This window comes from Melanerpes formicivorus, unplaced genomic scaffold (genome assembly GCF_026170545.1).
Source record: "Melanerpes formicivorus ecotype bairdi unplaced genomic scaffold, bMelFor1.0.p_v2 SCAF_6, whole genome shotgun sequence".
Lineage (NCBI taxonomy): Eukaryota > Metazoa > Chordata > Aves > Piciformes > Picidae > Melanerpes > Melanerpes formicivorus.
Genome location: NW_027142358.1, coordinates 7,885,079 through 7,911,270, shown reverse-complemented (window position 1 = coordinate 7,911,270; position 26,192 = coordinate 7,885,079). Strand labels below are relative to the sequence as shown.

Sequence of the window (26,192 nt, the reverse complement as noted above, 5' to 3'; positions counted from 1 at the left end):
ATCCCTTAAGTGTGGCCCATGAGAGACAGCTAAGCTGTGGGCTCCTGTCCCACTCCACTTGTTAGACCCTTCAGGGAGCCAGTTCAGTTCACTACGTCAACAGAATTTGTTGAGATTTTTTTCATCTGGGTTAGTAAAACTCACTGAGAGGGGGCAGTGAGCTGCAGATGGGTTTAGCCATCTCAGGGTTGCACCCCAGGCTACTCTGGGAGTCTGTAGCTTAGCTGGGACCTGGCTTGTCCCCACATCCACTCCCTTCACCCTTTGCTGTTTACCCCTGCATACCCTATCTTCTTTTCCTCCAGCCTCAGAGCAGCCAGCAGCCTCACACACGTGGTTCACATTTCTCTCCTGCCTCTGGCACCTTGGGGAGAGCCCAGGGGTCTTCCTGCTGCGCTTGTCTTTAGTCCCGCTGCCAAAGCTGCTGCTCCTCATTCCTGCTCTCTCACCCGTCCCAACCTCTGGCATTTTTGCTCATCCGTGGATGGCTGAATATTCATTTCCTCCCTGCCTGGTTGCTGTGAATACCAATTCCTCCTCCTTTTTCCGGCTGTTCTGTAGATTTTGATGTCTGCTGAATTGTTTTCATTCCCTCACCCCATTTCAGGCTTCACCTCCGCAGAAACCAATCTGCTCGGCGCAGAACCCCAGCTCCCCACCCGGCTCTCCCTTCTGAGCTGAGCGATCAGGTTGCCCTTCTGCCTCCGACACGGACAGGCAGCTTCCTCCTCCCGCACACAGTCCACAAACGAGTGGCTCCAGTTCAACAGGCAGAATAGCTACAGGCTCCTGCAAGGAGACTGCAGTAGTTTGCGGTGGTACTGCGTGTTTCAGTGCAATGTTTCTCAGCTTGCCAGTCTGCAGATTGGTGCCAGGTTGCAGAGTCCTGTCCAAAGCAGCAAGCTCCTGGCTCCTAGCTGATGCAGGGCTTTTTCAGGCTCAAGGTGTGATCAGAAAGGCCTGATAGAGGTGTCTGCATCCATGCTGGGGAGCTTGGTCATAAACCCTGGCCTGGAGCCTGATACAGGTAGAAGCCAAGCAATAGAGGGAATGTGATAGACAGGGGAGGTTGCAGTCCACTCATCCCCTGAGAAATCTGTGTGCAGTGGCAGCAGGGTTGAAGGAGAGAGAACTGCAGATGCCTGGTAGATCTCAGATAGGGATCTGGTGTTTTCAAATCTTTTTTCTTGCCAACCAAAGGCAAAAAGAGAGACCAGAGTCTTCCCATTCTCATTCTTTACAGTACCCCTGCTTGTTTGTTACCCAAATGGAGCTCAGAGGCTTCCACTTGCCAGACAGCCCATGGCATCTTGGTGGTCACTTGCTCCCCACTGATGTTACTGGCACCAGCGGGCTGATGGGCATGGGACATGGCTTCCTGCATGGAAGTGGGACAGGCTGGCTGCCCCTCTTCCAGACGTGAGCTGGAGGGGACAGTGGAGAACAGTGGGGCTGGTCCCTTAGCTCCATCACTGTTGGCTGCTGGAGTGGTCCCTTCTCTGGGAGGGAGCATGGAGCTCATGGCTGGGGAGAACAGGGAAGGGAAAAGGTGAGAAAGAGGGCCTAGGGATAATGGTTGCTTCAGAATAGAAAGCAATGCCAGAGGAAAGGGTTGAGTGAAAGCAAGAAATGAGGAGAAGGGGGGAAGAAACAAACCTGTTGGCTGAAATGTGAATAATCTGCTGGATACTGCTGCAACCTAACTCACAGGAATGACGCTCCAAGGCCCCCTCACCATGTGGGGATGTTTGCCTGGTCCCACACTGCCGCCTCTGCTCCTGTGCCAAGCCAGCTGGCCTGCCTGGAGCTCTAGCCTTGATGAGTGTTGTGAAGAGAGGCAGGACATGTTTGCTTTTGGCTATCATGTGCTTTTTTTTTAAGAGGGTGGGAGTTCCTCCCCTTGAATTCCCAGGGCTGGGTTCCCACCCTGTGTCTCTAGTTTGTGTGACTTGAGGGGCTCCATGGACCTGAGGTCATGTCCCTCAGCCAGGAATTTTGACCCATCAACAGCTGCTTTCCTGGGCCACTTCATGCTTGACAGCCAATAGCTTTCCCAGCACAGGCACACAGGATGGGCACGTACAATGCAATGTGGAGATGCCTAGCACAGGTACCTCTGGGAGTACTTTCCATCCTCAGCATCATCCGAATGATGTGCTGCACTCAAGTCAAAGCTTTCCTGGTGCCCAGAGCACCAGCTCTGTATGGCGCTCAGATTCTTCCTGCACTGCTGTTTCTCAATCAAACTGTGAGCTTAACTTCAATGGATCAGATGAAAGTAGCTGTCTCCCACTGTCTCTCCAACAGTTGTTATCTTGACCCCTTTTCCTTCTTCCCCACTCTGTCTGAAGCTGAGACTAATTTTAGAGTGAGGAAAATAATTGAGGGTCATAAAAGATTGCTGTATGATTTTAACTTTTTTTTTTTTTCAGTGCTTGGGGTGGGAGGCAAAGTTAAGAGCTTCTTGCCCTCAAACCTTTCTATTGTGGTAAAAAAGGACCTAAGGGAAGCAGTGAGCAGGTACAGTTTGCTCCCTGCAGAAGTCATTCTGTTCTCATGGCAATTAGCTAAAACTAGGAGTGTAGAGGTGTCAACTACTGTGCTTCCTTTGCAGATCCTATTGACTGAAGAGTTCGTAGAGAGAATGCTGGAAGATTTAGAAGATCTGAATTCTCCAGAGGAAGTAAGGCAGCATCTTTCCCATATTTCCCATGTGCTGTCCCAGAAAGCTCAACCCATCCTACAGCTTGCCTTTGATCCTCCCCTCAGCTTGCAAGCTGCAGTCCTACCCAATAGACTTGAGGCCTTTCTAAACCTTCACATCTGCTGTGAACTGAGGCACTGAGCAAAGGGATTTTAAGAAATACAGAGCAAGGCTGAGTATGAGGAACACTCTGCATTTCCTTTCTGCCAGCATCTTGCACAACATATCTGAGTGCCTGAATCAAAATGGTGCGGCCCTTGGGCCAGGTGTTGGGGGTTCCTCCATGCTGTGCACAGTGTCCTCAGCAGCAGCTGCAGGCACATCACCATCCTTTATTTCAGAAAGGCTGAAAGCAGTAGCAGCACATTTTCTGGTGAATGCTCTGCTGTAGGGGCCTCTTCTGGGGGGCTTGGGGAGCAGGTGGGGGCTTTTTCACATCTGCTACTTGGCCTTCACCTGCTGCCCTGCACAGTGGTGATGGCAGAGGACCATCACCAGCCTGGAAGCAGTATAGCAGCAGCCAAGGGAGCTTTATAAAGCTTTGCTGTGCAGTACTAAACTTCTCCCTGCCATGTGATCTCTTCCTGGGGAACATTTAGCACCGTCTCCCATGCATGCCATATAAATATTCTGCTTGACTTCAAAGAGCAGTGGCAGAAATGACATGTAATATTTTTAATCCTATTTTTTACAGCTCCCTGCAGACTCTAAAGAAACTTTCTCTGGCCTGTAGAGCAGCCCTCCCATCCCTTGCCCTGTTCCCCTCCCCCCAGGAAAATCTCAGGGCTCTAATTGTTTAATCCAGAGTTGATTTAATGCCAGGGTGTTCTTCACTGCGTGAGTGAGGGGAGCACGCTGTTGGCTGTGCAATGACTTTCAGGCCAGCTTTTATCCAGTTAAACTTAATCCAAAGCTCATTTTTTGCTAGTGGCATGGAAGCCCGGGAGCACTTTGGTCTGAAGGCCCCTTAAGTTAAGGCTTTGGATAGCTCACGTTCCTTCACTCCCTGCTGAGAGGCAGTGAGCATGGCAGCTCCTGGCACAGCGAGCAGGCCTTCAGTTCCGAGGTGCTGTGACTTTGCTAAATCAAAAAAGTGAAAAGCAAACAAATGCAAGGGATGACTTCTCCAAGAGGGTTGCTTTGGAACCACTCCTGTTTACAAAAAAGAAAATACTTTAGATGAAATGTGACCTTTCAGCGTCCAGATTCCTCCAAGGATTTGTAACTTGCAGGATCCTAGTTTAGGCCAACTGAAGGCATTCCTTTGCAGCCCTCGCTGTTGCTGTTGATATTCATGTGATAGAATGAAGTGCTGCAAGGAGAGTCTTTCCTTTGCTGCATAAAGAGCCACCTGCATTAAATGAAATTAAGTGAAACTATCTGAGTATCTTCAGCATGTTTTTCACGCACCTTAGACACTGAACTCAGAAGAATCTCCCTGGGTAGTACAGGGCCATTAGATTACATGGTGCAAGCTATACACAGGGCTTGAGATTAAACAAACAAACAAAAACCCCCACACCTTTAAATGGGACTTGGGTTATTTACGTTTCCTAGAAGAGAAAGAGCAGCAGTTTATGGTAGCCACTATCCTGGAAGATCCTCCTGCTGTGCCCCCAGATCATGGGTCAGACCCTGAACCACCAGCCTAAGGTCAGTGGGTACCAACTGCAGGTTATCCTCATACACAACTGCAAATGGAGCAAGGTCAGGAATCAATTTATGTTAAAGCCACCCTTGATGTGGAACAGACAGCTGGAGGGGATCTCCTTTAGCAGGAATCTGCCAGTGAGTTGGTGTTAATGTCCTTCAGAAGTAGGGTGCTTATGGAAAAGAAGATAAATAACTGAATAAAAATGGGTGATTTGCAGGTCACTGTCCCCATGCACCAACTCTCTAATTCACATAGACTCTGGGAAGCTTACAGCACTGCTGGCCTTGGTCCGAGGAGACTCTCAGAAGAGGACCACTGTGTCTGTAACCATTCTGAATTGGCTGCTTCCAGGTCAGGTTCTTGCTGCTGGTGTAGGATCCTGGTGAGACTCCTCCTTGGGAGTTCCATCAGGTTGTCAAATGGTGCTACACTACGGTTGCAGCCAAGTTTTAAAACCAGAATGATCCTGCAGACTGGCTTCTAGAGTTGTCCCCAGGTGTTTTGGACCCTCAGTCTGGGTTCTGGGACTCTGCAGAACGGGTTGCCATCCAACTGTGGGTGGGGCAGACTGACAGCCTAGGAGATTCTACTCCCACCTCCCACACCCTGCACTGAGCTGGTTTTGAGAGACTTATGTGAATGTATGGGTCATGGTCAGAAGTGGTTGTGAGAAGGGTTAGGAGCTCTGTCCCTACATGGTTGTATTTGGGATTAGAGACATTGGGGTGACTTCCCATCCTGATGCTGACTGCCCTGGAGCTGCCCATCAATGGGACCAATGCTTTGTTTGGGAAACACCGGCCAGAGACAGTGCTGTGTAAACCAGACTGGGGCAAATCTCCATTCCCTGTGCTTCAGTCATTGTTTGCAAAGCAGTCTGAGCAGCCAAGTGCTTGTGTGGGTATGAGGCATGGTAGGGACACTCTGCAAAGCCTTTGTACCAGATAGAGTAGGGTTGGAGCAAAAGTGCTGTACCAGAGATAGGTAGGGTTGGAGCAAAAGTGCCCAGCCAGGGCAGCACAGTTTGCCCTCCTGGAGACAGCTGCCATTTGGAAGCCTGTCACCTGCCAGAGCCATGCTAACTCACATCCCATCCTGTATGTGGAGGAGTTTGAAAGTCTCCCTTTAAAGCCAGTGGAGGGCTCTGGGGGCTGGGGTAGGTGAAATGAAAGGGACAGGGTCAGGTAGGAGGGCAGATACTTGGGCTGCAAATTTTCAGAGGGGGAGGGGAATTGGTGGTGAGAGCAGAAACCCTCCAGAATCCATCTGATGAAATAAACAGCGCTTGAGCTGACATCTCAGAACTTTACTTTGGCAGCTGAGGCACAGGCCACATTATCTAATGTCCACTGCTGTCCAAAACACACTGATGGGGAAATGTTGTTGTTTTCTTAGTGGCCTCTTGTTTAAAACAATAACAACAATGTGGGGCTGCCTTGCCTTTGCAGTGATGTTATTTTTTCTGTGCAGGTTGCAACGACATACATGAACAGTTTCTCTTTACTGTCTTGCAGTTCAAACTTCCAAAGGAGTACAGCTGGCCTGAAAAGAAACTGAAAGTTTCCATCTTGCCAGATGCCGTCTTCGACAACCCACTGCATTAGAGCTGAATTGCACCCTTGTAACAACTGGGAGAGCCAAGTTACTGTCCATTACCCAGTGACTCACAGGATAATTAATGCAGTAAAAACTCTGCCTGCAAATAAAAGAGTTCGCTGCACAACCACTGCAAACAGAAGAGGAGCTACTCAGCACCAGCCCAGACCGAACTGAGCCCTTTCCTTTACCCTTCCCAAGGCTGAGCTCACTGGGAACAGCCTGCGTATGTGTGAGTGCGAGTGAGGAATATTTAACTATGAAAATTAGTAGTAAGAGCCCTTTCTCTCTCCTAGCTACAGAACTCCCCTCTGCCTTAGCCCAGGGTGTAGGCGCTCTGCACGCCTGTATTTACACATGCGTTTCTGCCAGGTGCGAGCCTATAATCCATGGATTAAATGTTCTTTACGTGACTCTGGAGTCCTTTTGTTAGCCAAACTTTTACTGACTGCAGAACTGTTCTTCCATGTGCTATGATTTTGGGATTTTTTTCTTTTCAGAAACAGAATGGTATTTCCCTTGTTTAAAGGAGGCCAAAAGCTCACATGCTTGAAGCTGAACAGATTTAAAGATGAACTTTTTAGTTCAGTCAAGAAAAACAAACCCAGATCCTCCCTGCCCTCAAATTAGGCATGTTTTAAGTGTTGGTCTTGGTGCTATTAGCTATGGTATCACTGCAAACAGAGGCAACTTTATTCTCCGCATCCTGTCCTTGTGCCTGAACCCCAGGGAAGGTCACAACCTCTGGTTTTGCACAAGCAGGAGGAAGAAAGCTACCGGGGCGGGGGAGATCTCCTGTTTACAGTGTGTTTATCTTTAAAGAGATACTGTCAAGTATTTTTTCCTTGCTATTGTACAGAATTTGAGAAGCTAGAAAGGACTATTTGTTCACAGGGACAACTTCAGCAGCTCTGCAGGATCCAGAGGACTGCTCGAAAGCATATGAAATAGAGATGTCTGCTGCCCTGGCATTGCAGAGGAGACTGAGCCTCAGTGAAGCCAACTGTTCTTCCTGTTCCAGCAGAGCTGTGCCCTAGTGCAGCTCTACTTTCCCCTCTAGCCTCTCTGTGGTGGCTCTTGTTGCTAACGCCCCTGCTTTCAGATAGATTTTTAACTGTAGAGAGCATCAAAATCTGTTTGAGAAGACCCTCTCTATATATCCCTGTGGCTTTCTCCTTGGAGTAAAATGTGGTATGGAAAGTAGATGGTCTCTGCAGGGTCAGGCTGTTTCCACATCGAGGTGCTGAACCCTGTGGCTATGTTGCAGCAAACCACAGCAGGCTTTACCCCCTGCTGCTATTGCAGGTCGTTTCTGATGTGGATTCCTGAGCCTTCCTCTGCCCATTGTCTTCTAGTGACAAAACTCTTCACTCCTTGTCAGGGGAGGTGCATCTTTTCTTCCACCCCTTTCTCCCTGCCAGATAAGTTGGCAGTTTATGCACAACTGCTGTGTGATCGTAATAAAAGTATAACAAAAGCTTTTAACACTTAACTCCTGATCAAACAGCAAAGTCCAGGAGGCCTCACAGTTACCCCAGGGTTGTTTTTTTTGCTTGTTTTCCGATTTAATTTCTTCCTGTCATAGTCAGCTTTGATGTTTTTTGCATAGATTTGAGGGTGGTTAATGTTGGTCAAGAAGCAGAGCTAGGAGCCACAAAGCTCTCCTTGGACTTGCTACAGAATTCCTCTGTGGCCTCAGGCAAGTCACTCAATGTCTCTCTGTGCAGAAAGGGTGATTATTGACTAGAGGACTGTAGGACCTACCGAAGCATGCCAGGGTTTGCAGGGGAGGGCGTGCTTTGTGTACCAAGTAGTATTTGTATTATTATAATTGTTGTTATATTATAATCTGAGGCAGGCCAAGTGCAGGGTCCAACACCGCTCGGCAGAACCTTCCTTTCTGCAAAGCTATGAAAGCAATTTACATGTAAATGAGTTTGTCATTTTGTCTGAACTCAGAGGATCATCTTTAAAATCCTGCTGCGAAAGAACAAACTTTCAGATATCTGCATGTGCCAGCCAGAGTGATTGCTGTGCTGTGGCAGACTGCATTCATCTGTGGGATCTCCTGGCCAGTTTTCATTGTTCATTGTCCTGCTTAGTACTAAGTATCCCTTCTGCGCTGGAGATGTATATGCAGGGGACAGCATGGGTGAGAAAGTGGCATGAAAATGTACCAGTCCACCTTCAAAACTGGCACGTCCAAGTGTCCCACTGCAAAACTGTGAACAAACAGATGATTGTGGTAGTTGGGGAAAAAAGGCAAGGGCAGCAACTGCAGTTTGTCCAAAAGCCATCTCCAACAGTAGCCCATGGGCTGTTCTTGCATGAGCTAGCTGGGGGTGCTGCAGCAGAGCTGGCCCCTTGCCACGATGCTGGCTGCTCTTCCTTGTTTCCAGATGCTAGCTCTCATTAAAAGGAGCTTAAAATTCCCATCTTAGTGGAGAAGGGACATTTGAAAGGTCAGTTGTTGCAGTACCTGTAGAGATCAGTGCAGGGCAGAGAGAAGTCCATCAGACCCTCTCTAGGTTCTGACACACATCTGGCAAGCTTAGGACCTCCTGCCCTATGAACTGCTTGAGCCTTCACAGTTGGGATGCAATGCTGTATGCAGGCAAAGCACCTCCTCCAAGCTGGCTTGTGCACCAGTTCTGCCTTTCTCATGTGTATGTTTTCCTCACCATATTTACTCTCATCAGATGCTCTGGGTTGGGTTTTCATTGACTTCAGAGGGAGGACACTGAATGCATTTGAAAACCCACCCAGTATCCTCCTCTGTGTGTGTGTGTATTTTTGTTCCATCTCATGTATTTATATATAGTTCTGTGTATTTGAGTTATGAACAGGTGGCACACCAGAATTCTCTGTTTCTGAGACACTTTCTCACAGATCTTTGCTGGTAGCCAGATAACAATTGAGGGGAAGGTTGGAAGGGAAGGAAATGAAATCTTCCTATTTAGTTAAGGAGACAAATATTAGACAAATAGCTGCTAAAATAGAAATCTCTGTCTTATTGTTAGACCAATTCCAAGAAAGAAACTGGTGAAAGTCAGCCCTTAAGCTCCAAGGTCACGTCGCTGCCTCTCAACAGTTACCTAACAATAAGAAAGTTGCCTGTTGCTCAGTATCGTGAAGAGCTGTGCACCAACAGGACCTCCCCTTCCCTGATTCACATCAAGTTTGTAACCATGCCAAAGGCTTACTCATTGGCAAATAAATGAGATCTCAAGTTTGGATGTTTTCATCTTGGGACAAGAGGACATGCCTGTGTGTGAAGGAAATGGAAAAGAAACCCTTGTCTTTTAGTGAGCAAGCAGTTTGGAAAAGGGAAATGCATCAGTGTTAATAAATGCTGTGGTATTTTTCTAGCCCAGGGCTGCTGAGGTGGTAGGTCCACTGGTGCTGATTTGCTCTAGATTTGTGTGGAAGGTCTGAAGCAGGATTGTATGAAAGCAAAACCTGTGAGGCTTCTGTAGGCTAAAGATAGTGATCTGGATGGAAATTAACACAATTCAGAAGCAGTGAGTACAGGGTTTCTCCCTCCTGGAGAAATCTTGCAATGCAGGTCAAGAGGGATATTTCCAAAGATGGAGAGCCTTATGGCAGACCCACAATGCCTGGAAAATCCAACATGTGACAGCAGTTCTGAATCAAGAGAAGTCTCAAATGCTCTTCCTCTCAACTTGTAATTAAAAACAGGAGAAGGAACATGCAGTTTCAGTATTAAAATGTGTGCAATCTGAGCAGAGCAGTCGCTCTTGTAGCTGGTGTGACCTGCAGTGATATTTCCAGTGGCTTGGATAGGGGGTTCCTGCTGTGTATCATGACTTTGAGGATGGATTGATATATTGGGTTTACTGTACATAGATTTGCCAACAGTGATTTGGAATTATATTCTGAAGCTCTTCACTTCAAATATTCAGTTGCTCCTGGATGGCCTTTGAAATGACACCATCAGGTCATCAAATGGTCTTTGAAGAAGTGGGGGTCGTGTTGTTTTTCATCTGCAGGCAGTAGATACATTTAGGGGGTGTAGCTTTTAACAAAAACAGTTGAAAGCGATGCTTGGCTCGGAGGGGATAGATTGCTGGGGAGAGGTTGTGTGGTGGGGAAGCAGGTTAGCAACCTCCCTCCTGCAACTGCAGCTCAGGCCTGTTCAAGGCAGCACAGTCCTTGTGCATCTCAGGCGCTGTAAGGGGAGGTAATGCAGGTGCAGGGAAGCTAGAAACCAAAGTGAGAATCATCAGGGCCTCAGTGCAGCAAGGGATCACGGCAGGCAAGACCTCATTTCTATGACAGAACCCACTGAAGTCCTGCACAAATGCAAGCAGCCAGCCACACAGCCTCACTACATGCTCACATTCTGGCCTGTACCCATCGCTGGTGGTAGAGACTGCAGGTGGCTGTGTTAGCTACATCTGAGGTTGAGTCAAAGCTGGGGAATGGCAAGAGGCTGCTTCAGTCTCATTTGTTATTCTGATCAGGGTGAGGAGTGGAGCTTGTGCTCTGCTGCCCCTGTGAGACCCTCCAGGCTGGTCACTAAGCAAGCTTTATTGCTCACCTGCCATCTCTTCCCTTTGTCAAATGTCCCCTTAGCTCCTCATCTTTCTCAGTTGCTTCACTGGAAAATGTTTGGCTGTCTGCATGCTTTGCAGGACAGTGGGTTAGACAATATGTCAGCGTCAGATTGCGGCTGCTCAGCTGTTTATGTGTCCTGATGGCTACTCCCTTCTCCTAGGTAGGCATCTAGAGTCCATGACCTGCTTTACCAGCTTGTTTCTGGCCAGGGCAAGGCAGCATCATGTCAGATGAGAAGGAAAGATCCACAGACCTTCAGGCCAGAGGTAAATCTTTAGCCCCATGTGCCTGATGTTCCCCTAGCCTACTGCACAGCCTTGTGTCCTGTGGCTCCACTGTATGAAGTCTTGGGCTTCGGCCCACACACCACCACCGGTGAGGAGGTTCAGTACTATAGGAACCCTTCCACCTCGTGGGAACTTGGTCCTCTATGTGACTGCCCTCTGTTTAGAATATATATTGTGCCTTAGTTACCCCTGTGAGCAAAGCTACGAGACCAGATGAATTATCGAGCACCCAGGAATCCCTTTCTGTGCATCTGTCCCTATCGGTAAGCGCCGCCTGTGCAGCAGCCAAGCTGTATCCACAACAATCTCAAAATGCACGTTTGCTGGCAGGGTTCACCTCCCAAGATTTTAAAGCTGAGTTCCAGGTCTTTGGGACTGTGGCGGTTTTTAACAAGCTCTGTAGCAACTCACTATTTTTATAACGTTCCTTCTCTTGTGGAGTGCCTGCTGCTTCTCTTTTCTTGTTTTGTTTTGATCCCCTGTGCTTGACACTAGTCCAAAATTTCAAATGGAGAGTAAGCCTGAGGTTGCACACGTGTCATAAACCCAGCCCCTTGCTGACCTGTCTCTGTCAGGCAGTGAACCTGTCGTGTATAGGGCTTCGTTTTTACCGTGATTCAGTTTCCCCCCAAATCGCTGACACACCAGAAAATCATCGTAAGTGGCACATCGGTTCAGAAACATCATCTCCAGTCTCCTGTGAAGGAAGCCCCTTCCCTGTCCCTCACTGACAGACCACGGCATCATTCACCACTCAGCTCATAGGGCACGGATAGCAGGAGAGGAACATCAGCCCAGAAAGGGCTGCACATGGCAGATGTGGCTGGCCAGTGTCTGGTTGTTTTTAAACTGTCCTGACACTGTGCCTTCCCTCCTCAAAAAAAGAGAGGAAGAGTGAGGGGAAAAAAAACCCAACCTCAAAAAGCCGGAGGAAGATTTCCTGCCGATTGTTGTGTTTTGCAAACACTGGTCTTTTCTCTCGCCCTCTCCCTCCACTCCCGGCAAGGCAGGAGATGAAAATGGCTCCTTTGTTCCTTTCCCTGGGGCCCAACTGCAACGAAAGTGCAGCTCCGGAAACCCTCTGCTGCACGAGCAGAGAGGGTGGGAGGGACCGAGCTGTCGCCGTATGCGGTAGGTCCTACATAAACGCGGCGTGTGTTGACAATGCCGCAGGCAGGATGGGCGCAGGAGGACTTTGTGGTGCTGGCGACGAAGCTCTTGCACTGTTCCTCCTGCAGCAGCAAGCGGGCTGCAAAACCCGCGGGGGCAGAGAAAAGGGAGATGGGTGTGAGTGGCCATGTCATCCTGGCAGTGACTGATCATAGGCTGGGGGGCCCCAAGCCCTTTTGTTCTCGGCTTTTGGCTTTCCTCAGAGTGGCAGTTTGCAGCCCTATGGAAGCAGATAGCATTTTGCTGGGGGCTTGTACCGGTGTCCTGGCACCTGAGCAGGTATGCTCCTTGCACCCATCCAGCCCTGGAGGCTCAGTGCTCTGTGTTTGGCCTTGGTCACACTCCAAGCCCAAGTTTAGTCATTCAAAACTCTTCTCTTGTCCAGCCCAGGCTGGACACGATGGCTTTCCCCCTTCTTTGAGAAGAGCTGGAGGGTTTGCAGCTCGCTGGGGACACTGTTTGTTCTGTATGCTGGCTGGTTTCTGTCAAACCTAGAGCAAAGGCGAGCTTCCCAGGGCAAGGGATGCATGAGGCAACTGGGACTGCAGCAAACCCTGCCCTTTGGGGGGGCTGCCCTCGTGGCCCAGAGGTGAACCTTGCTGTAGTTCAGCTCTCTCTGTGTGTGTGTGTGTGTATGTGTGTGTGTGCCAGTGTGTGCGGTCTGTGTGCTCGGGGTCGTGTCGAGCGAGGAGCCCAAGGACACTACCGACAGGGCTGGAAGGAGCCTGCGTTTCTACCGCCGACCTATCAGTACCTCGTAGATGGCCTTTCTTCCCCCCCCTTCCTCTCCTCCTTTTTTGTTGGTTGTTTTGGTTTTTTTTTTTTTAATAAAATAAAATTAAAACAAACAAAAAAAATTTGGAAAGCTAAACTAGCAGAGGTTTTTAAATATTTTATATTAGTTTCTAATGTAAATTCCTACATTGTTACTGCCGTGCTGGGTGTGTTTCACCTGCACGGGGCTTTTTGTAATATTTTTGTGAATCACTAAACGTTTTTGGTTTGGTTTGGTTTGGATTGGTTTTTTTTTTTTCCTCTCGTGTATTCTAAGTGCATTAAACGTTATTTGCAGAATTGTTGGTGTCCTTCTCTGCAGGCAGCTGAGCAGGGCGGACTGCCTGCCTGCTGCTTGGCCCCACGGCTGCCTCAGCAGCCCCTTCACCTCCTCAGCAGCCCCTTCACCTCCTCAGCAGCGTCATCTCCCACCCCAGCCCTGGGAGAGTGGGGTCTGTTGCCAAGTGCTGGCACGGGAGAGAAAGGGATCTCCCTTTCCCTCCCCCCCCAAAAAATCAGCAAAACAGCCAGTCCCAGACCCTGCCAGGTGCAGGATTCTCCACTGGCAAAACTCCTTGAGCCAAGGCAGCCCAAGCTCCCCGACAGCCAGGGTTTTCCATGCTGCTTGGACAAGCCAGGATGGGGAGTGCTTGCACGTGGGTTGGAGGACGCAGCCGGACGGCCAAGCAATGGTAACTTCATCTGCTAGCGCGGGAAGGAGGGAGCCAGGGTGAGTGTTGGGTCAGGTTCACACTCCTGTCCTTTGCCAAGCACCTCTTGGATCCAGCGAGCTTTGCGGGGGAGTGGATGTGCGTGCAGAGACCGAATCTGCCAGAGAAGAGACACAGCAAACACTTATGAAAAAATATTACTGAGCTAATGTTGCAATGATTTCCCAGTAACGCAGAACGATTTTGCAGTAATCTTTTTACACCCCTCTGTAATAAATTCCTTTCAGGTCAGATAGAAGAAGGGTGGAATATAAGGAGGGGAAGGGAGATCACTGTATGCGGCGGAAGGGTTACAAGGGAGAGGTGTGAGAGCTGAATTGCCAGCATTTGCAAACGCAGGGCCACCCTGCTAGGACATCCCTGCAAGCACACTGGTCCCTGCACAGCTGGGACCAGCCAAGGACCCCACTGCTTGCATAATGCTGAGAACCCTCGCTGCTGACCACTTGGCTAAATTAGTTAATTAATTAAATGATCCATTTTTGCCATCCCTGCGATGCCCAGGCAGCACCCACTTCGCAGTGGCACATCTCAGCTAGACCTTTGGTTCACCCCAAAGCTAGAGAGATGGGGTGTCCCTGGGGCAGTGGCAGAACAAGGTGTCCTCCCACGGTCACCCTTCATCTCTAGCCCCTCCAATGGCTCAGCCATGCCCAGATCAGGCAGCCTCGCTGCTCTGCCTCCACCCCAGTTGAAAGCACCTTCGGGCAGTGAATTTAATTAAGGTTTCTGAAAAGTGGTGTCTGGGAGCCCCTCCTGGATCTGCGGCTCTGAACTTCATTAGGGGTGGTTTGCTGCTAATAATGCTGGCAGCTTCTCTAATTAATAATGGAAAAGCTGCAAGCAGATGCCAAGCCAGGAGAGGGAAGGGTTTGTTTGTTTATTTCTCTCCTTTTGGTTTGTTGTGGGTTTTTTGAGTGTGGAAGGAGAGTTGGGGCTTGTTTCCCATCTGAAAAGTGAGTGGCAGTGCCTGGGAACCTCAGTGAGGAAGGGGGTGTACCTGTGGGGCAAGAAGGGAGACAGGGCAGGATGAAGGGGCAATTCCCCACAGCCCTGCCTGCCCCCTGCCCAGAGCAGAGCCACTGTGGCTGCTGATTGTGCTGGGTTTGAGCACCCAGGGATGGCCCTGAACCCTGAACTTCTGCCCATAGCATCACCTCTGCAGCATGTTGATTCTGTTGTCATGTGCCCCAAGTCCATGGTGTAGTTTTGGGAGGGTAGGATTCTCCATGCTTTAGCCCATTTGGACCACAAGGACGGTCCAGCATGCAGCAGCCAGAAACATGGATTAATGGGTGATGGGCACACAAGCTCCCTTGGGATTTTTGTTTTTCTCCTCTTTTTGCCTTGTTTCTCTCCAGCTTGCTGATTCACTTGCCGGCCTTCATGGCACTGCCGGCTGCGGCAGCACCTCAGTGTGGAGGAAAGGCTCCCAGCACACCCCAGCGCGCAGGACCTGACACATTAACACCCTGCACTCCTGGGGGCCCCATGGCCAAATCGTAACCAGAGAGGGGCCTGAAGCAGCCAGGCTGGGGCGGGTAGTGCTACCTCCCCCACATATAGACTAAGCACCCCTCTACCCCACAGCTAGCCTCAGGGATGGCAGGTAGCTGGCAAGCATCCTTATCCCGCTGCAAGCCACAGCCTCACCTTCCAGTACAGGGAAACGGGCGGGGAAGGGCAGGCCCCGCCCTGGCAGCGGCTTCCGCAGGGAAGCCTCCTGCATGCTCCGGCTCCCTGTTCGGGAGACCGCAGCACACCCAAAACCTCTGGCTTCTCCAAATATCTTTCAGAGCAACTGTTCCCTTTGTCAAGCAGAGTTTGCTTTGGAGAAAAAAATGGCCCCGTCTTGCCCTGGCACCTCATCATTCATGCTAATTAAAGCAGCACAATGAGGCAGGCCGCAGCAGCACAGGCAGTGCAGGCTCTGTCCCCTTGTCCCCACACCGCTCACCTGCAGCAGGGACATGCTGCCTGTGAATTTATTTCAGGCAGCAGCCATTGCTGCTGCAGCTTGCCGGGGGGGGGGGGGGGCAACAAATAACCTCGTTCAGGTTTGATTTGTTGTTTTTTTCCAACGGGAAAAGTATTTTTACTGCCCTTTCCCATCACTCACATTTCCTCAGGCTTTCCACACTCCAGCAGAGTGAGGTTATCCCATGCTGGAGATGCTCCTGCTGCTGGAGATAGGGTACCTACTCCAGAGGGGCTGAGCACTGGGAAGCAAAGGGGAAAGCATAGTTTCATATTAAAAAAACTCCAGGAGTGGCTGAGGCTGAGGCAACCAGGGAGAGCCAGCTTCCTGCCTGAGCTGGGACTGTTCCTGTCTGCTTCATACACAAATCTCTTCCCTGGCTGTTAATACATTGGAGCAAATACAGGACTGGGGCACCTCATATTCCCTCCATGCTCTTTGAACAGGAAAATTATCTGAAGTATCTGGCAAAGGGGGAAAAAATCAAGGCCAAAAGGGCTCAGAAGCAGGAGGGCTGACTGGGCCATGCAGCAGGGAGCATCCCTGTGAGTGTGGGGCGGCATGGCAGCCTGCCCGGCCCCGGTACAGACAGCTGAACAATAATGGGAGGTGTTGGGAACATGCTCGGCGGTGGGGATCCCAATCCTTGCCTTAAAAGGAGATTTTGGGGGACGCTTTTATTGGAAAATTGTTTTCTGATTATTCAGCTTATTGAGAGTCTCATTTCACTATGTGCAAGATGACGCGAGGGGGGCTTCGGCTGTGTGTGAACGACGACCGCCAAGGATGTTTCCATGGATTTCCAGGCCAGAAGAGTCCATTAAATCATCCCATTTGACCTCCCATGTTTGCAGGGCAGAGAATTTCACCCACTTCTTCTCACGCTGAGCCCAGTAACTGGTGGGTTGGATTCAAGTGAGCAGTCCAGGACAATATCCTTTTTTCAGCTCAATGCCTTCAAGAAAGGAAGAATCTGCTACAGACTTCCCTCAGCTCTTTTCCCTGGTAATAACAAAACCTTCCCGGCCACAAGAGCAACATCCCACTGACAACTCACTTCCTCACTCGTTTTGAACCTCTTTCAGGTGAAGAAGCTTGGCCAGGTTGCCCCTTGGCCAGCACCTCCTGCACAGGAGTGTGTCCCTGAGCCACACGGATTGGTATGGATAACTAGAGGGATCCCTCACGCTCTGCCGTTAGTGAGCAGCTCAAGGGTTAATAAACTCTGAACAGATGTGATCAACATGTCAAGACATGAGAAGTACGTGGTATGGATGTTTATAAGTACATCAACAGAAGGCATTCATAAAAGGTTATAAACTGTGGTAATAAGCAACCCATCAACTTGTTTGGACTCTAACACTTGATTAACCATTTATTAAAAGGTGCGGTAATCATTTATAAGACATAAGTGGGACCGAATGTAAAGTATGACTCTTTTTACGTTAATAGATGCCTCAAGAATTTCCTCTCCCTCTGTGCCACGTTTTGGGTGGTTAAAGGCTAACCCGGGCTGCTGGCCACCCCAGCCCCTTCTTTGAAATGTGTATGGGCCAGATTCACGCCGAGAGCCTCCATGGAGGGGGTGTGGGTGCTCCTGCCCTGGGGGTTTGCTCATGGAGAGCCCTATGTTTATTTTGGCTGAGGTCTGGATGACCTCTGCCACCATCCAAGCATCCTTCCAAATATCCTGGGAGAGACCTGTCCAGTAGGTTCAGGGCTACCTCAGTGAAAGGCAGGGATGGGCAGAGGCATGTGCTGCCCAGTGGTGCAGTGGGCAGCAGGGAGAGCCTGGCTGCTCACAGGGGACAGAAGGGCTGCCGGTGGCCACACAGGTGAAGAAGAGCTTGGACACTTCTCCCAGGCTTTCCAGCACTGACCCTGCTACCCATGTGTCCCTGATGGACTCCAAGGAAGGACTGTGTGGGAACATCAGGTACTAAATGCTGAGCTGAGGAGGATAGATCAAGGACCAGGAATTTTAGAGGGGCTAAAACTGCCTGCCTTGAGTCCCTGGGGATCTTGGTTTCCAAGAAGAAGGAGCAGAGCACAGGGAGAGCTGGGAACCCACTCCCTGCGTCTCCCCTGCATGGGAGTCAATCCAAGCCCCAGGCTGCTGATGCACCAGGATAGGACGGAAACGCCTCCAACTCGAGGGCAGCTTCATCCTTCTGTCAACAGGACCCTCCTTTTTTGTTTGCCATTACACTCCTCCTACCCTCAGACAGACCGTGTTTTCCTTCCTGGTGTCTTAACAAGACCTAAACCCATAATTGCTCCCATTACACAACCAGGAGTGACAGTTTATTAGCAATGCTTCCTGACCTGATTTACACTGATACCCTTGTGCTTTTCCCTTTACTGTGGGCAAACAGACTTCCTGGTTTTCAGGCGAGTCCTGGCAGTGGGCAGTGCATAGGCTGCAGCTCTGGGTTGAGCCTCTGGCCTCACACTGCCTTAGTTTCCCCTGTCGGCACCGAGCAGGGAATCAACGACGCTGTGGGACTTGGGGGCGTTGGAGACTGAAGGTTTGGGGGTTGCATGGGGCATGGTGGTGGCAGATGCTCTGCTCTTCAAAAGAAAGCTCAGTAGCTGCCTGGCAGGGGTCTTTTTAGCATGTGTGTGACACTGGGTCATTTGGCTGCAGCTGGCTTTAATTGCAGGGAGCATGCTGAAAAGGAAGAGGAAGGCTGAGAAACTGCTCTAGAGGGAAAACTGAAAAAAGGTTACACCTCAGCCTGGGAGGGGACTGGTCCCCAGCCCCTGCACTGGGGCTGGCAGCTTCATGTCCCCAAGCTCATTGCTGGGCTCGGAGCACTGAGGAGCTCCATCTTCCTACCAGGCAGTTGCCCAGCTACGGTGTGGGATGCTGTGCCAGAGCTCACTGCACAGGGGAAAGGGCTGCTGCAGAGGGAGAAATGGGGCAAGTCACAGGCTCCAGGCAAGGGGCTACTGCTTTCCGCTGTAGCCTCACGGGCAGCAAAGGGGGAAATATATTGGACCCTGCACCACGAGGCAGAGGTGAAGAAGAGCCCTGGGGCACAAAGGCTTGCATGGCCATCCAGCAGACTGTAAAGCCTGGCCTCAGAGCTACAACACAGACCAGGAGGTAAATGCCTCAGAAAGTGAATTTTCTACCTGTGGCACAGCCTGGTCTTTGGGCAGCGCCAGCCTGGACAGCTGAAGGATTCAATCCACACATCTCCTTCCCCTGCCCTGACCTACAGTGGGAGCCCACAATGCTGGGGTCTGAGAGCACTTGCTAGCAATCCTTCCCGGCCCCATTAAGAGTTACTTTTAACCCCGGCCAGTCAAATGTTCAGGGCACAGGGGTGAGGCTGCCCTGAAGCACTGCTGAGGAATAAGAAATGCCAGGCAAACGCCAGGGCTAGCAGCTTCCTCAGACGCTTACCCCTGTTAAAGACTGCCCGCTGGCAGCCTGGCTCCAGCAGCACCTCTCTGACTGGCAGCAGAGGGTAAAATTAGACCCTGCATTTTTTTTTCTTCTCAGCTGCCCAGCAAAACTTTTACAGCTCTTGCTGAGTCTCATCTGCAGCCATCCCAATTGGAGGAAGAGCAGTGGAACTCAGCTGGCCTCCAATCTCCCTTGTGCTCAAAAAAAAAGCCAGAAAAAAAAATGAAGAAAATTGTACTATGTTTTTTGCTTGGTTGGGGTTTTATACATACATATATATATATATATGGAGGGTTTGTGGCTTTGACGCAGTTTCCTGAAAATCCTGCCTCATCCTGCCAGGGACTCGGTGAATGCACATCCCAGCCATCGGCAGTGGGAGAGAGAAGGAGGAGAAGCCAGAGGAGAGAAGAAAGCCTTTGCCAAACTGGCCTGACCAGAATGTGACACAAGAGCAGGAAATGAGTCACGCCGGCAGGGCAGCTGTTCCCAGGCATTTGCATAGAAAGAAACCCCACCAGGCAGGGAGCCACACCAGCCCACCGGCCCCAGCCTCAGCTCCCCATGCTCCAGCCTCGCAGCCATTGGACCTAACTGCCATGCTCACCAGCACCCGCTGGCGCTCCAAGGCTGGCCAGAACAGTGAGCCTGCGGCTTGCCCCATGGGTGCAGCCCTGGATTTGGCTATTCAAATGCAGATTGGGTCATTTCACCCTGTATTTGTCCCAGGCCAAAGCGCAGCTCCCTGCCTTTGCCTCCATGCAGTCCCCCATGGTCAGCCTCTGCATCCCAGGCAACCAGCGACAGAACAAGAGGACAAAATCTCAAACTGTGCAGGGGGAAGTTTAGGCTTGATCTTAGAATGAAGTTCCTCACAGGAAGAGAGATTGCCCATTGGAATGGGCTGCCCAGGGAGGTGATGGGGTCGATGTCCCTGGAGGTGTTTGAGAAAAGCCTGGATGAGGCACTTAGTGCCATGGTCTAGTTGATTAGATAGGGTTGGATGATTGGTTGGACTTGATGGAGGTCTCTTCCAACCTGGTTGATTCTGTGATCTGCTTTGCTCCATGCTTTAGGCTTGTAGATGATGGGAGAAAGCCCAGCATTTTTGCATCAAGAAAAGCCCCAGGTTTACATCTATTGCACAAGGGTAAAGCTCTCCTGAGGGGCCAACAAGGGTATCACTATCCCTCCATCCAGCCTATTGTCCCAGATGCCAATGTCAGATATGGGCATCTCTGGATCCCAGTGGTTGGGTGCTTGGCTCAAGGAACCTCTTTTGTGAGCTGCGGTGACTGGGCTGCACAAACAGCACCTGGGCTCTTTTCATTAAGCATAGAGGATGGGAACTTTTCCCTACAGATGCACCATGCACACACACATTCATTTTCCCCCAGCAGGTACCAGGCTGTAAGGATGCCAGAGCAGGCAGGTGACAGTGTGGGGTGGACAAGTGTGACACCACATCAAGGGCATGCCTGGGATGGCTGGGCATAAGCTGTGCACGTCAGCAGTGTGTCCTGGGCTGGGACAGAGTGACTGCCTGTGGAGACTTCTGTGTCTTGCCTCCTCCATGGGCTTGCTTCCCTCCTCCTCCACCCCAGGCAGGAACAGAGGATGTCCACAAAGACAGATATAATGCTGCAAGGCAGGCTTGCAAGGCTGGGTGCAGGAGCCCCCAGGAGTGTCCTGGGGATGAGGTGGTGGCAGACAGGGAAGCTGTCACTTTAACAAGAACCATTCTGTAAATCTGCATGAACACCCTTCCTCTCCCATCAGCTCAGTAGGGTCTGCACCCCTAAACAGCAAACAAAGTTTCTGTACATCTGTGAGCTGGTCAAACACCACTCGAGTGCCTGGGAAAGCAGAGGCAGGTCCTTGACATCAGCTGCCAGGCAGAGCCCTGCTCATCATCCCTTGCCTGCAGTGACAGAGGCACCTTGGTTCTGTGGCCCAGCCAGCACATCTCTGCTCCCTAAGGATGAGGTCCTGCTGTCTTATACAATGTCAATTCAATGCCAAACTCTGGTGACAAGTTCTCAAGTGCCTTGGCTTTGCAGGGCATGGGGTGATGCTCTCTCCTGGCCCTGATGGGTGACCTGCAGTCCAGGTAGTGCTAACTTGGGCCTCAGCAGAGATGCTAATGGTTTACCTGGGAGGTTGATGGGGGCTATGGTATCTCTATGGCAGGGCTGAGGGCTGCCTAAGTGAGCCCATCAGTGAAGGGGGATGATTGCCCAGTGGTGGCTGAGAATACTGATGCTCTGGGGGATTGAGGGATGTGCACCAGTACACAGCTCAAATTGTCCTCTGTGGCTCCTTGGTGCAGGCTGGACACCCACCCAGGGCCAGATCCTGACAGAGGGGAACGCAATGCATGGACAGGTTTAGGGGCTTTCCTTGCCATGAGACTTTCTTCAGGCTGGGCTCAGAGATGGCATCATCCAGACCAGTGTATGACAACAGCAGGGCCAGTGCCAGTCCTGGGGCAGTGGGATTCCCAGCCAAGAGCAGGACACACCTTACAGCTTGGCTCAGCTTTTAAATCCTGCTAAATACCAGCCAGCTTTCCCAGATGACCTGCAGTGGGGGGGCACAGAGAGACCTGAAGCACCCCTGCAGGAAAGCCATGCCTTTCCTGGGGTGGAAACAGTGTCTGTCACTGAGGTCTGCCTGGTACGCCCTGTATCTATAAAGTGAGATTCACGAATAGTTCTGTGCTGACTTTCTGAGCCTCAGCTGGCTGACAGTAGCTCTGACACATCCCACACCACCCTGCCCAGCTCCCACCGGCCCTGGCTGCTGGACAGCTTGTAAAACCCCAGAGGAGACATACAGCCTGCGGGCTTCGAGGCTTGGCAGAGCAATTACATGGCAAACCGCTCCCTTTGCAGGAATCGGCGCCTGAGCCCTGGAGCCATGGGCTGGGTGTGTGTGGATGGAGGGGGGTGAATGGGGGATGATATGGAGTGAGTCCCAGCTCTGGGGTGGCCTGGCTGTGGGCTTTCCTATGCAGGCAAGGATCAGCTGGACAAACCCAGAAACAGGTTTTATCATGGCAAAGAGGCTCTTGGACCCACACCCAGAAATAAGAGGCAACCAAGTTGTCCTGAGCTAGCCTGGGCACTGCACACTGACTACAGTCCCATGAGCACTGTGGGGTGTGCTGGGGTACGATTCTGTTAATTATTTGCCCTGGGGAAATAATTGGGACTGAGGTGTGCTGGGCCTTAACACAGATGGTAGGTAGAGGTGTTCCCCAGTGTTCCACCAGAACATAAAGGGAGAGGAGAAAGGTGGAGGCAGGGAAATGGGACGTCAGATCCCAAATCCAATACCAACTCAAAGACAGCTGGTATCCATCACTCTGTCTTCTTATCAGGGTGTCTGTTGTCAGGACCTGCCTGTGCACAGAGCGTTCCTGTAAAAGAAAGTGTGGAAGGACCCAGAGCACTGCCACCCTGAATGTGCTGTAAGAGATGCTCACCCCTCCAGCAGGCAGCTACCTACACTAACTAGACCATGACACTGAGGCCACAGGGTGCTAAGGTAGACACTACTGTATGGTACTCTCTGGGTGGTTTGGTCCATGGCTTTGAGGCTGCACTTGGGCATTTGCTGTGAAATACCTCCTAGAGGCAAACTGCCATTGGTGAGCATCACCCAGGTTGGGACCAGTGAAGCCATCTTCTAAATCTCTGTCCCCTTGTCAGTCCACCATAAGCCTGACTGTGTACCCTCAGCACCTTGTCTAAATATTCTGTTTTGAAGCCATTTGTGACCCCCTTACCAGCAGGAAATGGATTTACGCCAGCAACGTGCTTTATTCCTAACTGCCCGGCACATTTGGCAGGGGTTGGGCATACAGCATCCTGCGAAACAGCTGCAGTAACATTTGGTGGGAGAGCTGTTAACAGAGACACCTCTGTGCTCCGGGCTCTGGCAGGAGGTGCTTGGGCTGCTAGTTTTGGAAAAACCCTGCGGGACAAACGGCTGTTGCTTTGCACAGGGAGAAAACCCACCTGAAATAGTCCCATGCAGAATGACAGCCCCTATAGCGGGAAGCCGAGAGGATACAGGAAGCTCCAGAGGACACTTCTGGTACCCGCGCCCAGCTGTGGCCGAGCTCCGAGCTGGGTCGAGGGCAAACGGCCACTTTTTATGAACCGACACCTTGAGCAACCCCAGCTGCAGGCCGCGCAGGGACGCCGGCAGCACGGCAGTGCGGCCCGCCTGCTGGTGCCGCGGACAGCAGGGCCACCCAGCCGGGGACAAGCCTTGCCTCTCCGCAGGCTGGGCAATGGCCCCCGGGTCATCCACCGCCACCGGCCACGCAGCGCCCGGCCTCCTGGTGGGGCCCACCGTCAGCCGCGTCCACTTTAAGGCAGCGGCGTCTTGGGGCGGGGCGGGACGGGAGTGGTCTCCGGTGACGCGCGGGGGGCGGGCCCGGTCCCGCCGCAGCGCAGCTCCGAGGCGGCAGCAGCGGTGGCGGCAGCGCCTAGCAGGATTTACCGGCTACGGCTGCGGCGCCTCCGCTCCCCCCACCCCGGCCGGCTTCCGAGCGGGGCGGCTCCTCGGCGCGCCGGGGCGGGGCGCACCCGCCCTCTCTCCCTCCCTTCCTCACTCTCTCCCTCCCTTCTTCCCTCCCTTCCTTCCCTCCCTCCTTCTTTCTCCCCCGGTCCGTATCTCCCCCGCGGCCGCCGCCCCCATGGCTGCCCCGCCCGCCTCCCGCCGCCGCCCCGGCCCCCAGCGCCGGGGCTGAGCCCGGCCGCCTGCGAGGCGCCGCCTCCCTTTTCCCCCCTCCCCGAGGAGATCTGCTTGGGGGATTCGCGCCCCCCCACCCCGTCCCTCCTCGTTCCTCGTTCCACCCCCCTGGGCCGCGGCCGCCTCCCTGGGGGCGGCAGGAGGAAGGCCGGGGCGTGGGGCTCCGGCGGGCGGTCGGTGCCCAGGGCGAGCCCAAGATGGCTGGAGGCAGCGGCGGCGGGGGCAGGCGCGGGGGGCTCTGCTGAGCGGCCCCACCGGGACGGGACGGCTCGGCTCAGGCTAGGCTGGCCCTGCGGCCCCGCAGCCGCAGCCCCTCGGCAGAGCCCCGCCGGGCGGGCGGGGGAGGCAGCGGGACCGGTTTTGTTCTGATGACTTTATTTAATTAATTTTTTTAAAGTATTTTTTTATTTTCTTTTCTTTTCTTTTTTTTTTTTTTTTTAAATTTTATTTTTGACGCGCCTCCAGCCTCCGTTCTCCATCAGGGCAGCTCAAAATGGCTGAGAGCTGACTCGTCTCTCCCGGAACCGCACGCTTCAGCCGGTACCTCCCGGCTGCCCGCCGCCGCCTCGCCCCTTCCCGGAGGGGCCGGACTGGCGAAGCTGCGCCGGGGGAAGGCGCTCCGTGGGCGGCTTGGATACCCGTTCCTCTGCCTTGGGATCCCCGGCTCCATCGCATTGTTGCCGTCGCCAGGCTGCGTCCCTACGGCCGGCCATGAGACCGGGCTAGGTCAGACACCCACCCCCTCCCTGGACGCTTTTTTCTCCCCAAGCCCCGGTGGGCAGTCAGAGCAAGTTGATTTGGAGTCCGCAGGATATAGAAGACCCCCTTGGCAAAGCTCGTCCTCTCTCTCATCCCTTTCCGGGAGCTTTGGACGAGGCTGGTGGGGCTGCGCTGGTCTGGGGTGTGCTGAATGACCGAGCTCTCCCATTCAAGACCTCGCAATCTCGAAGCAGGCGAGAGGTTTTTTTTTTTTCCCTTCCCTCTCTCTTTTTTTTTTCCTGTCTTTTTTTTTTTTTTTTTTTTTTTTCCCTCTTCCTTTTTTTTCTCTGCTGCTCCACCGGGTTAGAGGCAAATCTCGGGGGCCGCAGAGAGAATTCGGTTTTTCGCCATCGTCATCATCGCTATTATTATTGGTTTTTTTTAATCTTCCTCCTTTTCCCCTTTTGGATCTTAACCCTTTGATCTGTTTCCTTTATAAGAATAATTCCCAACTCCCATCAGGGGGAGAGGGAGGAGAAATAGAGGGGAGGAAAAAAAACCGGAGGGAGTCTGTGCGCTCAGCTGTTAGCGAGGTTGGTGGGGGACAAAAGTCCCTTTAAAATATTGAATGTCAGTTCCAAACCTAAGAAAAGAAAAATCCGATCCGGAGCGCTAAATTTAGGAGCTTTATATGGAACTTGGACTCCGCTGCTGGATTTTGTATGGATTTTTTTCAACCTTTGGTAAGTTTAGATTCACCTTCTAGGGGGAGGAAAAAAGAAACAAATGGCTTCTGGGGGTGGGTAAGATTCCAATATCACATTGGGGTTTTTTAACCGTTTGTGTTGCCATTTTTAATGAAGCGGCAGGGATGTCGCGTTTTCTCACTGGAGATTCCTAGAGTGCTGCTGTGTGGTTTATTTTATCCCCGATTTTAAAATCGACTGCGGTTGATTATTTATCGCATGTGCTGCAGGGACAGGGGAATTCTAGCCATTCACCCCTGGGCTTCCCGTTGCAGGGAGGACAGACCCTGGCGTCCGCTTCTAAACTGCACTGACCGACTGAAGCGGGTGGGGGGTGTACGTCGCCAGAGGCTGCCGGCAGAGATGGCCGAGAATTGGAAGAACTGCTTTGAAGAGGAGCTCATCTGCCCCATTTGTCTGCACGTCTTTGTGGAGCCGGTCCAGCTGCCCTGCAAGCACAACTTCTGCCGGGGTTGCATCGGGGAAGCGTGGGCCAAGGAGTCGGGCTTGGTGCGGTGTCCAGAGTGCAACCAGGCCTACAACCAGAAGCCCAACCTGGAGAAGAACCTGAAGCTCACCAACATCGTGGAGAAGTTCAACTCCCTCAACCTGGAGAAGCCACCCTCCGTCTTGCACTGCGTCTTTTGCCGCCGGGGACCGCCGCTGCCGGCGCAGAAGATCTGTTTGAGGTGCGAGGCTCCGTGTTGCCAGTCGCACGTCCAAACCCACCTGCAGCAGCCCTCCACAGCCAGGGGCCATCTCCTGGTGGAGGCGGACGACGTGCGGGCCTGGAGCTGCCCCCAGCACAACGCCTACCGCCTGTACCACTGTGAGGCCGAGCAGGTGGCTGTCTGCCAGTTCTGCTGCTACTACAGCGGGGCCCACCAGGGACACTCGGTCTGCGACGTGGAGATCCGCCGCAATGAGATCAGGGTAAGTTGGACCTTTGTGGAGACATGGGCTTGTCCGGCCCAGGGGGCAAGCCTCTCTCCCCGGCTGCCCTGACCCTTCCTGTGTTTGTTCTCCAAAGGCCTGGGTTTTTGCAAGGCCTTTGCAACATCCTCCTGGGTGCTGCTTCTCCTCCGCCCAGTCCACC

At 52.0% G+C, this 26,192-nt stretch overlaps 2 protein-coding genes across 3 annotated transcripts in view; both read left to right on the top strand.

The window, feature by feature from the left end:
- Positions 1-13,063, top strand: part of SUFU (SUFU negative regulator of hedgehog signaling) — a 102,174-nt gene extending 89,111 nt beyond the window's left edge. For both annotated transcript variants that reach the window (XM_068139488.1, XM_068139487.1), the window contains exons 11-12: positions 2,615-2,683; positions 5,873-13,063. In XM_068139488.1, coding sequence (XP_067995589.1) covers positions 2,615-2,683; positions 5,873-5,962 — 159 coding nt within the window. In that variant the 3' untranslated portion in view covers positions 5,963-13,063. The remainder of the gene's footprint in view (positions 1-2,614; positions 2,684-5,872) is intronic.
- Positions 13,064-23,409: 10,346 nt separating this feature from the next.
- TRIM8 (tripartite motif containing 8) overlaps positions 23,410-26,192 on the top strand; it is a 32,012-nt gene continuing 29,229 nt past the window's right edge. The window contains exons 1-2 of the mRNA XM_068139486.1: positions 23,410-25,093; positions 25,372-26,029. Coding sequence (XP_067995587.1) covers positions 25,460-26,029 — 570 coding nt within the window. The 5' untranslated portion in view covers positions 23,410-25,093; positions 25,372-25,459. The remainder of the gene's footprint in view (positions 25,094-25,371; positions 26,030-26,192) is intronic.